The sequence below is a fragment of the Rhinopithecus bieti genome, unplaced genomic scaffold (assembly GCF_001698545.2).
Source record: "Rhinopithecus bieti isolate Rb0 unplaced genomic scaffold, ASM169854v2 scaffold_15368, whole genome shotgun sequence".
Classification (NCBI taxonomy): Eukaryota; Metazoa; Chordata; class Mammalia; order Primates; family Cercopithecidae; genus Rhinopithecus; species Rhinopithecus bieti.
In genome coordinates, this window is record NW_016808463.1 from 816951 (window position 1) to 833398 (window position 16448).

At 37.2% G+C, this 16448-nt stretch overlaps 1 protein-coding gene across 1 annotated transcript in view; it reads left to right on the plus strand.

The window, feature by feature from the left end:
- The first annotated feature begins 1345 nt into the window (after window positions 1–1345).
- The window catches only part of MLLT3 (MLLT3 super elongation complex subunit), a 68115-nt gene continuing 53012 nt past the window's right edge, over window positions 1346–16448 (plus strand). The window contains exon 1 of the mRNA XM_017886726.1: window positions 1346–1979. Coding sequence (XP_017742215.1) covers window positions 1452–1979 — 528 coding nt within the window. The 5' untranslated portion in view covers window positions 1346–1451. The remainder of the gene's footprint in view (window positions 1980–16448) is intronic.

Below are 16448 nucleotides of genomic sequence, written 5' to 3' on the forward strand. Positions count from 1 at the left end.
AGTAGATTGTTCAATTAGGAAAAAGCAAGCCCCTGCTCTACGCCTGTGCATGCTAGATATTTAAGGAACATAGGATTGGTTTAACATATCATTGGCTTAAGGTGGGTTGAGTTAGAGGTAAAGGATAATAAGCAAGGCCTGGAAGATTAAAATCTAAGTTGAAAATTTGGACAATTTATTGTGTCCTTTGGTTCCATCAGGAGTGGAAGTAAGCAAGAAAGACCTCTTTAGTATGAGGTGGATTTTGCATGTGCCAGGACTACTCTGTCTATTCGTATACTATAATGGTAGAGGTCACAAATATGGTTAAGATGACTTAGATTTGTCCTAAACAGAAGATTATACATATGGATATATTCTGATGTGTTTATAGAGTGGAAAAATTGATCACATGTAAAATGAAATGAGGCACTAATACTCTTTTCCTCCAATGTGATCATAGACAGTAATTGCTAAAGATCTTTTCAAAGTCCATGTGGTTGGTGAAATTTTGTCATAACATACTTTTATTTTTTTCTAGTGGTGAAGTATAGAGTGGCTTAATAATGAAATTGTACAGCATAAAAGTAATTGCTTTATCCAAATTGAGATTACTTTATTTCTTTTGGGGGCTTTATGATTCCTTATATTCAAAGCCCAGTTGAAATTATGTAATCTGACCTTAACTATTGAAGCTGGGCTATTTTTCTGCCTCTCTTCTCAATCTATTCAAGCTGGTTTGGTTCCCCAAATACGAATTGGCTTGCTCCCTGTGTTTAGTTTATTCTTGGTCCTTTGGTCCTTAAGTAACTTTCCCATTCTTTTCATTCTAGTAAGACCTGTTATCCGCCAGGACCTAATTCAGATGATACTTCTTAATGAATTTTGAACTGTTCTTCGCCCTATGCCCCAACAGAATAAATAGTTCCCTTTCTTTTGTTGTCGACCAACTATCAATCTTAGAACGCCACAGTTATTAAGGAGTGGGGCCCATTCTTATTCCATCCTTGTGCTTCCTTGGACAAGCACAGTAACCATTTGCTGAACGAATTTTTAAACTCCATGCTCAGATGATTAAGAAAACAGCTTTCCCTCATTACCGTTCTGATAATAGACCTAGACGATCACTGTTTCTCACATACACTATTCTCACCTGTTAATTGTTGGGTGTTTTTGGTTATATTAAATATTTTTGTATTTTAATGATAGCTTGAGAAGCAATAAAATAAGATCATTTTATGTAGACTCCTTTGACTCTTCATTGCTATTTTAGGTTTTGAAGAGGTTCATTTTCTCTCCCCTTTGCAGACCTAATAGACTATTCATACAGATACAAGCAGCAGCAGCAGCAGCAGTAGCACAGCAGCAGTCAGCCAGCAGCAGCAGCAGATACAAGCAGCATAGCAGCAGCAGCCAGCAGTAGCAGCAGCAGCAGCAGCAGTAGTACCAGTTTTTCAAAGCCTCACAAATTAATGAAGGAGCACAAGGAAAAACCTTCTAAAGACTCCAGAGAACATAAAAGTGCCTTCAAAGAACCTTCCAGGGATCACAACAAATCTTCCAAAGAATCCTCTAAGAAACCCAAAGAAAATAAACCACTGAAAGAAGAGAAAATAGTTCCTAAGATGGCCTTCAAGGAACCTAAACCCATGTCAAAAGAGCCAAAACCAGACAGTAATTTACTCACCATCACCAGTGGACAAGATAAGAAGGCTCCTAGTAAAAGGCCACCCATTTCAGATTCTGAAGAACTCTCAGCCAAAAAAAGGAAAAAGAGTAGCTCAGAGGCTTTATTTAAAAGTTTTTCTAGCGCACCACCACTGATACTCACTTGTTCTGCTGACAAAAAACAGATAAAAGATAAATCTCATGTCAAGATGGGAAAGGTCAAAATTGAAAGTGAGACATCAGAGAAGAAGAAATCAACATTACCACCATTTGATGATATTGTGGATCCCAATGATTCAGATGTGGAGGAGAATATATCCTCTAAATCTGATGTGAGTAGTTCTTATTGGCTTTCTTCCTTTCCCTTATTTTCAGATTTTATTTCAGATAGCTTTGTAATAAAGAATGAGGGAAGAAAATGAATGCTGAACCATAAAGTGGTAGCACAGAGGTAGATCTGGCCTAGAAATGCATTTCCTTAATTAATGGGAAGGAGGAAATGAAGTCATTAAGGAATCTGCAGATTTTTAGGCTGTTACTTAAGTTGTTAAAGGAAAGATATCTCCATAGCATAATAATGGGTCATTTGAATAGCAGCAGAAAATTTCAGTGCTCATGAAAGCTTGGTATCTATGCTTTCCAATGAGTGATGACTTAGGAGAATGAGAGGAATATAATAAGACTTGAATACAAGGGAAAATAAATTTAAAAGAGAGACTTAGAAAATATTAGGGCTATAATGTTGATGTTTTGATCATTGCAATGAAGTGACATGTTTATGTTGATAGAAGGCTGGTGACAGTATTCTTTTTAACCAGTTTTGAGGCAAAATGATGTAACAATATACTACACATATTTAAAATGTATAATTTGATAAATTGTAACATTTATGTATACCTGTAAAACCTGGCAGTGGTATTTTGAAAAGAGAATATTTAATTTTTTTCTTCATTGTTTAGCCACTGATTTGGAAGGGGTAGGGTATGTGATCTTCACTACAAGTTTTTGCTGATCAGTAGGATTATCCTTTGTGGAGGCCTAAGAGAGCATCTGACCATCTAATACCCCTAAAAGGTGTTTTTTGATATTGAGGTTTAAACTTATAATTACAGATTTTCAGCAGTGGAAGGGATTTTCAGATTATCTATTTTAACCTCTGTAATAAATCTTATGCTTCTAGTGACAGGGTTGTTACTAATTCAAAAGTATTTGATAATGTTTTTGAAGAGTAAACATTACTTTGAAGTTATCTCCTTACTTTCGTATTTTTTCTAATTTTGGCCTTTTTTTAGTTACTTATTAGTAATGATCAGTCCCAATAATCTCCTTACATTGGCTTGACCGTATTTCCAGGCAGTGGTCAAGGAAGCTATCTGGCTAAAAAATTACTGGCAATCTTAGAATACTTTTCTTTCTGTCCCTTGGGCTGCCCACAGATGTCTCTAGTTTAAATGCTGGCAAAGGCTAGGAGGCCGTAGTAGCAGATTTGCTGTCCCGGGTTTGCGCTGTTCTGGGTAGAAAGCCAGTCAGGGTCAGGACATGGTGCTGACACTGATCCCCAGTGGTCCACAGACCTCCCTACTCTCTATAGCTAATCTCGAAATTTTAGTAGAAGATGAGATTAGGACAGTAGCATATAAAATACTGGACGCTGGGAAAATTTGTTCCAGTATTTGGTAAAGGCCTTATAGTCATAGTTTGTGAAATGGAGATAAGAGTTGAGTATGTTTGTTCCAATATCTCAATTATTTATTTTTCCTTCTTTGCTTCTTACCTTTCATCTTAATTCAAAACTTATTCTTAATGCAGATGTTACTTGGACCTTTTTTTGTGTGTTTGACTTTTGTCTCGAATCACCCTGAAATGCTTTTGGGTTGTGCTTAATTAGTCTATCAAAATTGTCACATTTAGCAGCTTTGTCTTTTTATATTCCGACACATTGCAATTCTTCTGGTATAGAGGTTTTCAAATCGTGGGTTGTGATTCACTGGTGAGCTATGAAATAAATTAACATATTGCTAGCATTAAAAAAATCAGAAAACATAATTAGTATGGGCAAGTAATGGCATATGAAAATTTTATTTCAGAGAAGGTGTGTGTGTTTCTTATAGTGGTCAAAATTTTAAAAGGCACCTTTTTAGAATGTTTGCCGATTTATGAGAAGACCAAATGGTGTTCATAAGGCACCATTGAAAGCTCTTTCTACATGAAACTGTCACAGATGGTCTTCCTCTTTAGGTAACTTTGTTTATTCTCCTTTTGTCTGCCTCTTGCTCCCTCCCATTTATATATGATTTGTAAAGTATGTCTTTCTTTTAATAAAATTCTTGTTCAATTTGATGTGTTTATTCAAAGGTATACCTTGAAAAGTCTTCTGGAATGAAGAGTTATAATTGGAAAACTTTACAGTAGATAGTAAATTTTCGAAATGGTATATGACATGTTAGAGCCACAAATCCGGTGATTACAACAGTAGTTTTTGTAATGTATTCTGCATAGCATTGCAGAGAAAGCCTATAAAGACTTTCAGGTATTATTTGTGTATAAAACCCAACAACCGTACTTTCCTTATTAGTCTTCTGGTACTAGTAATGCTTTTATTGTTGTTGCTATTGGTTCAATACTTGAAAAGTAGGTAGCATAACAAAAGAGAATTAACAAAAGTGGTGTCATGTAAACCATGAACCCAAAGACCTTTCTATGAGCAAAGGAAGGTAAGAGAGAATTGAAATTCCATTTATCCAGTAGAAAAGATAGCCTTTGTTTGGACTGTCTCCTACCTGGCATCCTTCCTGCCAGCAAGACAAAAGGAACAGGGGACACTTGTAATGGAGAGCACTAAGCTATGGACTGCTATGGACTGCTGGTGCTCTCCATTACAAGTATCCCCTGTAACTTTGGCCAGTAATTGACTTGGTAGGTTGGGGCAGGCCCAGCTTCAGGGGGACTGTGCACATTGTCCTGGTTGTGTGTCTGCCTCTGAGTAAGTGTGATTAGATGAGCTGATCTCTCTAAGGTCCTTTCCAGCTTTATTATTTGAATATGAGCCAGATTTGTATTCATTTGTGGGGCATGGGGTGGTGGGTGATTTTAGATATAATGGGCAGAGATCTTGGACTTTGGAAACAGAAAAAAGACACAATTAAATCAGAAGAGTTTGAAGAATGATGAAGGCTGGGGTGAATGATTATTTGTCTAGTATGTCTATAAAGAAAACATCTCACCTCAGTATAGGTCTTATTGTTAAAAGATGAACATTTTAAAGAACCTTTTCTAGAATCAAATTTGACTCAGGTTTTATATAAAAATGTCAGTAGTATTAAGATGGGTTAGGAAGCTTAGATTATTAATTGATACGGTTCTTTTGGTAAGATTTTGTATACTTTGTGTGTGAGAAGAGAGAAAGAAGTTGGACATCCATGGTTTGTATGTCTGGCTGGTGTTTGAGGGCTCGATTACTTATTTGTTGATAAGTGAAAGGTAGGTAGATAGGTAATTAGAATTCTGCCATCTGGTGTCAGACAGGCTGTTTTAAATTTCATTGTCACCAGTGATCTTGGGCAAATAATTTAACTTTTTCTGTTTCTTAGTTTCCTCTTTTGTAAAATGGAGATCATAATAGTATCTTCTTTGCAGGATTATTATGAAAATTTGATAAATCAATCTGGGTGAAACAGTTAACACACTAGTCAAAAAAATGTTAGTTAGCTATTGCTATGTATGACTTGACTTCTGGGAACCTATATAACCTGTAGCTTTGAAAGAGATTTTTTGATATTCAAAATACTGCAGAACTCTGGTGTCCTTTTCAAGGTTGTGGGTTTATATGCTGCAATACTTGGTACTCTAAGCCACTTTGTTTTGAATTTTGTCTTTTGTCACTTTGCTCTGGATTTTGTCATCACAGGGTATATGGTCTTGATGTTGATATGCTTCTGTTATATGATCAGTGTAAAATACAAGATAAAAGGCTAAGTTTTAAGCTGAAAGATAAGCCAAAGTTTCTCAGATCTTTCAGCTTTTAATTAAATGAGATAAAGAAGAAGAACATACCATGTACTGCACTGGGTAGGCACTCGGTAGGTTTTGTTTTTTCATTTTATTTTTTGCTGTTACTGTTAAAATATCCTAAGAAATGATTTGTCTTTGAGTTAATGTTAATATAACTGAAAGAATAATTTTTAAATACATTTTGTGATTATTGAAATGTTTCTCATAAAGAGATCTAATACTGTCACATGAAACTTTGTCAATAATTTTCCCCTACAGAAGAATTTGGTAGGGGCTCGGATAAGGTGGAGAGGCAGAAGGACTGTGTTATAGTGGGTGAGCATTTAACAAATACAGAAAGCATGATAGGGGAATGTTTTTGTTAAGAATATTTTATATTCAAGAACTGAGGCCATTCGCATTATAGTACAGTGGTTCTTGGTTTAGGAGTTCATCTCTTTGGGGCACATAATGTTCCACTGTACTTACTGTTTAGTAGATAAGTCGTGACTGACACTGACAGTTGCAAAGGGAGTGTATCAGTGTCAACTAAAGGTTTATAACTGTGTTTTTTATTAACCTGCTTAAACTTTAGTTGATAATAGGGAAAACAACAACTGTCTTTCACCTCTTCTGTGATTCCTCTGTTTTTGTTTTTTGTATAATCTTTCTCCTGAAGAGAAGTGTATAGAGTTGATCTTGTCTTGTGATATGAAGAAGTTTGGTATTCACAGCAGAGGAGGAAAAAAACAGTAAATGAAAATTGAAATAACCGCATATGATCACATTCATTGATGGTAGTAATTTTCTTATCATTGCCTTCCTCTTTCTTCCCTTATTTTGAGGATTTAATCATAATTTTAAAGTGAAGGAGTAAAAAGTTTTAATGATCTTTCCCTGAAAATGAACAAATTACATTTGGTAAAATGTTACATCCTTCAGCCTGCAGTGTGAGAAGAGAGACATGTCTTTTGATAGTTTGAGCTTACCAAGGGGTTTTCTTGGAGAAAACCTTCTTGAAGGAGAAAAACAAAATCTCATCAGATGGCAGCATTTTTCCCAAGGGTGGATGGTGATTCCGATAAAGGATAAATGCTTTAAACCACCTTACCAGAAATTTCTTTCAAAAAGAAAAAAAGGAAGAAGAAAAAAAAAAACTTCCCTTCTTTTGTTGTTTCTCATTTCCTCCCGCCCCACCCTGTTCATTGCCCTGCTTAAACTGTCTGGATCTGGTAGTAAATGTCCTGCTGTTGAAGCATTGGCCTTAGGTTTTTATGTGATGGAAGGTTGTTGCAGTCAGAGAAGAAGGTCTTTATTGTGTTTTCAAAGTGGCTTTTTAATGACTTGTAATTCCAGCACATGCAAGAGCTGTAAAGTCTGTAAGTATGGTGAGGAAGCAGCTGGAGAGGCCATTCATTAAAGGGCTGCCCCAACTCTCCAGGGGGCAGGTTCTCATTGGAGGCTCCTGTTTTCTGTGTTTTATAACTGGAGGTAAAAATACCTGAAGGGTTACAGTTCTTCCTCTGGTAAATTCTGCTCAATGTGGAACATTAATTAAAATTACCGAACAAAAGTTAACTTTGTTGGGTGCATGGAGATATTTCACCTGTCTCTATTTTCTAACACATTTTTTTTTTTGTCTGTATTGGGCGTGAACACACTGAGGAGGAGGCAGCCTCGCCAACCAGCTGTTCATTTATTCATCCATATTCCTGGTTTATCTGAAAAAAGCAGTTAAAAAGGAGATTAAAAAAAGAAAACAGTTAGAGACCTTTTTGTTTCCCTGTTTCAGTACATACTAGCCCCAGTGTGGTATCTCAGTTCTTAAATTAAGTAATTCCTTAGAAGCCTTTGGATAGCAGACAGTTGTGAATACACAGGGGCTCTATCTTTGCAGAGCTGGTTGTCATCAACAATTGGCAAAACTCAGCATTTCCACTCACATGTATTGAGCCAGAATCTCTCTTCCAATAAATTCTGTGAGCCTTCTTCAAGAGAGCTGCATCACCTATTCAATGCATTATTGTTTCTTGCTTTATGACCTATGCATTTGATGGAATTATCCCGTTTGTCATTTTTAGACATAAAGCCAACAATGGGACTCAAAGATAGCCTTTGCAAGACTAGCTTTACCATACCACGGGGATGCCTTATAGCCATAGCTAAACTTGAGTGTTTAGTCTATGTTAGTCACCCTTCTATGTACTTAACATGATTTCACTCACTCACCCTTCAAGACAGCTCTGTAAAATAGGTATTATTATTATTATTATTGCCATTTTATAGATGAGGAAGCTGAGGCTCCAAGACGAAGAATCTTCCCCAAGGTTGCCATCTTTAAAAGTGATGGAGCTAGGATTTGAACCCACTTGGTAGGTAGCGTACCTACCTAAGGAGGAGGTTGGTGATAAAACAAATCTTATTCTTCCTTGGATTCTTACTAAAATTGTAGAGGTGTGCTTCATGAAGTTGGCAGTGCTGCTGGGAAAGCCTTCAGTATCTCATATTGTCCCCCATATGAATCCTGTTTCTTTGACCTATTGGTTTGGGCTTTACCAGTGGCCTTCAGGAGGTGACAGCTTGTCCTCATAGGTGAATTCGGCATGCACAGCCAGGATTGAGGGAAGAGCTGTGAAACATCTAGGAGCCTCTAGCTTCTTATACGTCCTCACTTAAAACTGACTCTCTTGGGTCTAGATTGCACCTTATTATACTATATCAGGATTATTTTTCTGTTCCAGAGATTTTTCCCATGTGCTTTTGCAAGAGAATTTATGTTTCACAGAGCTGAGCTGCAATATCAACCTTTCCCAGAAGATGCCACCAAATAACAAATGGTGTCCTCCAGTTTGGAGACTCCTTTCTGAATTTTCTAGTTAAATTTTGTAAATTCATGTTATAACCTCTCTAAGTTATTCAAAATGTAGGCTGTGCTTTCTTTGAATTAGGAGACAAGATAATGCAGTGGTAGGAGTAGAGGGTTGTTTTCTTTTAGTGTCTATGTAATTATTTAACCAAGTTTGAGAAATTGTTCTCAGTGGGTTACAATTTATGACTGTAAACTTTGCAAGCAGTGTCAAGGTCCACAAAGAAAAATCACCCCTAAGCGGCTTCCTTAGGTCACCAAAGGTGATTGTGCAGTGATATATTCCCAGATAAAGTCAAAGATCCTTCTATTAAGCAGGATAAAATGGAGAAGCATTTACTAAAATGTTTGAAGACAACACTTTTATCTTTGAATTCTGAAAATATAGAGGTTAGGGATGTGGGAGTACAGGGATAGGAAGAAATATTCAGAATCTGTGACACAGAAAAGGTAATTTTCTTGCCTTTCATGGTCATAGAAGGAAAATACATATATGGGGGCCTCAGATATTACTTTAAATAAGTAGAGAAAGAAATAAATTACTAGAGTGCCCCTGGTTTGAGACCTCAGTGCTTAGAATCATAGTACTGGTTTTTAAAAAATAAATTGCTGACCTTTGCTTTATTATGTGACCCTCCTATGTTTTTTAAGTATGATAAACCATCATGTCACTTTAAGTTACTAAAAACATTTTCTTCTAGATGTGTTTAACGGTTTGTAATATTCTTTGATTAATGATGTTCAGTAAAACTTAAAAATATGTATGCGGTAGGTACTTCCTATGTACGGGCACTGCATTAGGTGGTGCAGATAGTACAAAGTTAGAATTTAAGCTGGTCTTTGAAGGAAAGAGGCATGAATTAGTAGAGATGAGGGTGTGGGGTCAGTGGGAGAAGACTTTCTATTTGTTTTTGAGACAGGGTCTCACTATATGGCCCAGACTGGTCTGAAGCTCCTGGACTTCAGTGATCCTTCTGCCTTAGCCTCCCAGGTAGCTGCTGGGGCTACAGGAGAAGGCTTTTTTTCTTTTTCTTTATTTCTTTTTTTTTTTTTTTTTAGGTGGAGTCTCGCTCTGTTCTCCAGGCTGGAGTGCAGTGGTGCAATCTCGGCTCACTGCAGTCTCTGCCTCCTGGGTTCAAGCAATTCTCCGGCCTCAGCCTCCTGAGTAGCTGGAACCACAGGCGTGCACCGCCATGCCCTGCTAATTTTTGTGTTTTTAATAGAGACGGGGTTTCACCATGTTGGCCAGGCTGGTCTCAAACTCCTGACATCGGGGATCCACCCTCCTCGGCCTCCCAACATGCTGGGATTACAGACATGAGCCACCACACCTGGCCAGAAGGCATTCTTGATAAGAGGAAACAACTTGGGGAAAAAAAAAAATTGATGAGAAACTGTGTAAATAGTTTGTGTTGTCCTCTCTGAGAATGAAGAAGAATCTCATAAATAAATTCCAGCAGTTAATTTATCAAACGAGTTTATTGGGAATGAAAGAAGCCTTATTGAACTCTCCTCCCTCCATGGTAGACATGTGCAGGATGCTTTTATTTTATATATTCTTAATCTATACACTAGGTAAGATAGCTTTTGTTCTCATCTTACAGGTGTGGAAGTGACAGAGCAAGAATTCGAATCCAGGTCTGAAAAATGTCAAAATTTATGCTTCTTGTATTGTACCACTGATTAAAGCTTGTTCAGAGGGAAGTCATGTTGAATTAAAACCACTGTAATATTGACTAAACGTTTTTGAGAAAATAAAATTTAGTAGTGTTAACTTTCCCATCATCTGACATCCTCTGACCATCTGGTAGTGGTGCCACATTCCGGTGAAAAGGGAAGACTAAGAAATAAAATGTAGCCACAGTACTTGGAAACTTGAGTGTGAGTAATGGATGCAGAGGAGACTCTGGCATGATTTCTAAAATGCTGATTGAGTCTTGCTTTATATAACCTAATGTCATTTTCCGAGAAGCAGAATTGCAGAAAGTACTGAAAAGCTGTGGTACCTTAGAATCTGTCTAAGAGAACTTTCCCGTAATGTAATATCTTATTAGGTTGTTTCATATATCTCACTTCTAGGGCCAAGGACATGGCCGGTGTTATTATGAGGGCTCCCACCTATTGTATTGATATTTTATTGTGTTTTCTAAAGGTTGCATTCATGCATCTCCAGGTGGATTATGTCAGAAAAAAACATTATAATAAAAGAAATAAAGGTCGCACTCATGAAGGATCTGAGGAAGGAAGGTAGGGCTTCTGTGTCCTGGAACATAGCCATACCTGGCCAGTCAGTTATCTTTGTGGGCTCAGTAGCAGTGGTCCAGGAAGTGTAGTACAAGAGTCTACACTTGGAATAAAAAGACTAGACAGGCTGGGCACAGTGGCTGAAGCCTGTAATCCCAGTGCTTTGGGAGGCCATGGTAGGAGGATTGCTTGAAGCCAGGAGTTCAAGACCAGCCTGGGCAACATAGCGAGACCATGTCTCCACAAAAAAATTTTAAAAATTTGCTGGGTGTGGTGGTGCACGCCTGTGCTCCTAGCCACTCAAGAGACTAAGGCAGAAGGATTGCTTGAACTCAGGAGTTCTAGGCTGCAGTGAGCTATGATCACATCACTGCACTCCAGCATAGGCAGTAGAGTGAGACGGTTTCAAAAACAAAAACTAAAACTAAACAGGTTTAGCTTAATAGTAGAGAACTATAAAATGTGGATTTAATAATTAATAATGCTCACCTTATTATAGATGCAAATTGCCATTCAGGTATTAGTTCAAGCAAAATATTAATGATGTCATAGATGAAGACAGCCTTTGTTTGGTAATTTTATGAATTGCATTCTGTGAAGACCTGATGTTGGCAGGGGTTCTTATAAAGATTGGGAGGCAAAGCTGCAGTCTAGGAACCTAGTGATTTATAATACATGCCCACAGAATGTGTTTTTATTCCTTCATATATTTCTAAAACATCATTTCCTATTTGGCCTAACCCTTCATTTTATTGGGAATAAAAGCAGAGTCTTTCTCAAAGTCCACCCTAGTATCTGACTGGGCGCGGTGGTTCACACTTATAATCCCAGCACTTTGGGAGGCTAAGGTGAGTAGATAGCTTAAGTCTAGGAGTTCAAGACCAGTCTGGGCAACATGGAGAAACCTCATCTCTACAAAAAAATACAAAAATTAGCCGGGTGTGGTGCTTCATACCTGTAGTCCTGGCTACTTGGGAGGCTGAGGTGTGAGAATTGTCTGAGCCCAGGAAGTTGAGGCTGCAGTGAGCCATGATTGTGCTACTATACTCCAGCCTGGTCAATGTGAGTGAGACACTATTTCTGAAAAACAAAAAAAAAAAGTTTAGTATCTGATAAATTCTACTCAAGATAACCTAATTCATTTTTAGTAATATAAAGTATTCACTCTATTTTCAAGTGTCTTTCTAGCAGCATTATTTTAATTTAAAGTGAGCCTCAGACTTGTTGATCTTGTGGTGGGTTATTTTAAAGTGCTAGGTTGTCTGATGATCTTAGTTAAGAATCAGACAGGGCTAGCACCTTTACTGTTGTTTACCAAGCCTGCTGTCATTGTCCACCAACTTTCAGAGACTTGTAGCAAGTCACTTCCTCCCCTTTAAAGATATGTCATGCATAGTCCTCTGTGTTTTGTATAATAAACCAATGAGCCTCATAGTTTGCCTCCTCCAAAAACACAAGATTTGAAGGAGGGAGGTTGTGTGTTGTATGCCACCCATCTCTTTATCTTCATTGGGCCTGTAGATACATTAACAGCTCTGTGGTCTCTCTTCTCTATTTAGAAAACCTCTCAAGGCTTAGGTACTCTTTTTGAAGGTTTAAGACCATGTTTAGAAATCACATACAGTTTCATACAGCATTTATTTCATGATTTAGATAATCATAGAGTTTTTAGAACAAGAAACTTCAGAAATCTCATTCAACAACTTGAATTTTGCAGAAGAGAACTGAAAGCCAAGTTTAATAACTTGCCCAAGATCCTAGGGGTCTCATTGTTTAAAAAAAAGGGGGCCCTAGGATGCAGGCCCCCGATTGGCATGCCATTATAGATCATTTCCGGTTTGCAGTGATTCGCACATCCATCACTCACTTTCCCAAGCTCTCCTCCTCTAGAACATTTTAAAATGGTTCCTAGTGTTTTTACCATCTAAAAACTAGCCCTTACACATTTGTTTAAGCCTGTCAAGTGTATGACCAATGTGACCTCTTGGTCCTGCATCTCAGCCTGTGCCCCTATGTTGAATGAATGAACCTCATATTTCATATCCCCAGCTGAATTCCACCTGCAGTGCTTCACATCTTGTCTAAAAAAGGGTAGGGTGTAAGTCCCAAAGGGTGTTATGGAAGTTAATTGGTGAGAAATTTGATAGACTTTGTGTCCTGGTCATCCTTTATTGTCTCTGGGATATTGCCAACCAGAATAATCATGCCTTGATATACTTAAGGGGGAAAAATATCACTAGGCAAAACAGAAAATGACACATTTAGGTATCTGGCAAATCAAAAGTCTTAGTATTGTTTCATAATAAAAACATGGTAAGAGGTTTTAAAAACTCCAGTGTGAATGAAGCCTTTACTTGGACAAACTGCTGTTCTCAGCGGACGAAACCCAAATCCTCCTCTCTTCCACCCTCCAGGTTCTTCAGTATCTGATTCTGTCCTGGGTGGTTCTCCTTAATCTATCTACAAATATAACGAGTCATCCTTCAGAGCAAACATACCTCCCTGTAACTTTCCAGTGAACTCTGGTGCTTTTTAGATTATGGCGCCTTCATTTCCTTTCTTTCTCTGATGGACATCTCAAAAGCTCCCTTATTCCCCAACCCATTGTGGTCTGGCTTTTGCTCTTGAAACTGTACTTAAAACTACCACTGGAAAAGTTCACTAGTGTCTTCCAGATCCTAATGTAGAAACCATCTCCTAAGCATTGACTTTGACCTTACTGGCACTTTTGACTTACTTTTTGCTTGATTCCTTGACTCTATTATGCCTACCTTGATCTCACTCTGTGTGAGTCTTCTTTACCTGCTGACCTTCGTCTACCACCATTAAGTTAGCCATTCTCAGTTTCTCCTTTTCTATTATGTAGTTGGTCCCTAGACAATCACCTGTTACCAATATATTTTTTATATCTTCTTCAACACCAACTACTCTCAAAAGGTACCAACTGGACAATTCTGATCAATAGGTACTGGAAATAGAACAGATACCCAGGTACAACATATTCTAAAGTATCTCTTGTAGACACTGCTAGTTATCTATTCAATATCCATTATCCTCTTCTTCTAACTAACAGAATTTTCATTTTATTAGAGTGGTAATATGCCTAACAAAAAAATTTCCCCAGCTTTCCTTGCAGTTAGACATTATTCTGTGACTGAATCTGGCTAATGAGATATGAATGGCAGTTACTAGGTAGTAATTACAGGGAAGTTCCTTAAAAAGAAGCTGACTCACCTGGCTTGTACCATTTTTGTCTTTCCTTCTTCTGCTTCTTGCCTGGAACTTGGAAGTGATGGCTGGTGCTGCAGCTGCCACATTGTTAGAAGCATACACAAAGTATGGAGGAACACAAAGACAGGAAGAGACTGGATTCCTGATTCTTGACCTTGTAGAACTGCCATGCTGATCCTGTCTATCATACTGGGTTTCTCATTTAATGAAAAAAATGATGTTAGTTCATGTATACATTACTATCAGGTGGGCATATTCCCTAACTGATTTAGCTGTACCCATTATCCCAAAACACCTTCCTGTGTTTTCTAATTAAGTAAATATATATTCTGTCTATTTTTATTAACCTAAATTAGAAATATCAGTTATTATTAAACATATTTTTTCAAAAAATACTGTCTATTATGGGTTATTGGGCACTGGGGATAATACAATGCTTAAGATAGGAGCAGAGCTTTACCTTCGTGTAAGAGGAAATCTATAATTTTAGGTAGTGATTGGTGCTGTGAAAATTATTTCTTTTCCCTCATATCTTATTTCATTTGGTTATGATTTCTTATCAGGTTTGCTCCAAAAATATCTGTGACTCTCCCTTTTTGTCCTCCGCCTGCTGCTATTCAGCGCTTGGTTTGGATTCTCATCACATTAACTCAGTTGAGGTTGGAGATTTTGAGTTGTTCTTCCTATCTCCTGTCTCTTTCCTTTCTCAGGTTCTTCTCTACAAAACTTTCTAAAATACAAATTCTAGAAGAAAGTATGCAAAAGGATATAAATCAGTTAGTTAAAATGATGGTGTTATAGGTCACTTTCAAAATATTATCTTCACAATTGGCATTTTAATGAAACATTCCATAGTTTCAAAACTGTGGACTAAGCACCAAATTCTCTTCAACATGTTTTTTTTTTTTTTCTTTTTTGTAATCCTTCATTATGCAGATTTTCAAGTATACATGAAATACACAAAATAGTAAACCCTTCATGGACCATCACCCAGCTTCAACAATTATTAATGGATGGTCAGTTTTGTTTCATCTGTAGTGCCATCTTCTCCTAGCCTGGTATGATTTTTAATAAGATCCAAGACATATTATTTCATTTATAGATATTTTAATATGAGTCTCTAAAAGATAAGGACTTTTTTAAAAAGCAGAACTAAATACCATGATCACATCTACAGTAATTAGTTAAGTCTTAATGTCATCAAATATCTAGCCACTGGACAAATTTCCAGTGGAATCAAAATGTCATAAGTTTCTTTTTCTCTACGTTTTGTTTGAATTGAAATCTAAATAAAGTTCACATCTTGCAATTTGTAAAAGTATTACATTTCTTTAATCTATAGGTTCTCCCTCATCTCTCTTTTTTCACATGAAGGTGCAAGAGGGGAAAAACTCGGTTGTCGTAGAATTTCTGGTTTTGGGTTTTGTTGACAGTATCTTCATGGTGTATTTTCTGTAAGTCAGTAGTCAAAGTTAGAATCATGGTCAGAGTCACGTTAGGTTTTTTTGTTTGTTTTAGTTTTGTTTTTCTGGGCCAGACCATCTCATGGGTAGATTATATTCTTTTATTAGGAGGCCTATAATGTAAGGTTATCTCTTTTTTTATGATGTTAGCAACTACTGATGCTCATTGCTGTAAGCGTTAATTCATTAGGGGTTGTGAAATGCTGACATTTTTGTTCCATCATTGTTTCTTCATTTATCTGCCGGAGTTCACCTGTAAAAAGAAACTGCCCCTTATCTACTTTTTTCCCCCCAAACCAGCAGTAGTTTGTATAGAAAAGTAAAACACGGTGCTTGATTCTTTCCATTTATTTGTTTCAAAAGAATGACTTTGGTTCCCTAGCAGCCTCCAACAGCTTCAAATACTTCGAATTATTTTTTAAGTATTGCTTTTAAGCCTTCTCCAGTCTGACCTTTTTCATCCTTATCTTTCTTTCATCTCCCCTGTATTTTAGTCATCCTAAAATATCAGCAATCCATGATTCCTTGACTGTTCCATGCTGTTTTATGTCCCAGTGTATTACCCTTAGTCCTTTATGACCTGGTTATCTTTCACTTATTCTTTGAAGCTTTTCTAAATAATCTGCCACACCCCAACTAACCCCTCCCTCCTTTGTGCATCTACCATTTATACAGTTTATGTGTTCTTTGATGATGATTGTTTTTCCCTCATGTTAAAGTGTGTTTCTCCTGACCAGTGGACTATTTTGAGGGCAGACTCTGTCTCTTAATTTTCTAATGTCACAGTTCTTTGCATGGTCCCTGGCACTTAATTGGCACTCAAGAAATATTGAGTTAAATAGTGCTAAGATGTATTAATATATGTGTATGTATTTATAGTTAAGACTCCTCTTAAGTCATTGATGCTTGTCTAGTTGAGGAGTCTTAACTATAAATATGTCTGTGTAATCTGGAGATGGGATTTTTTGTCGGTCCTCTTTATGGAGGTGGAGTAGACAGGTCACATG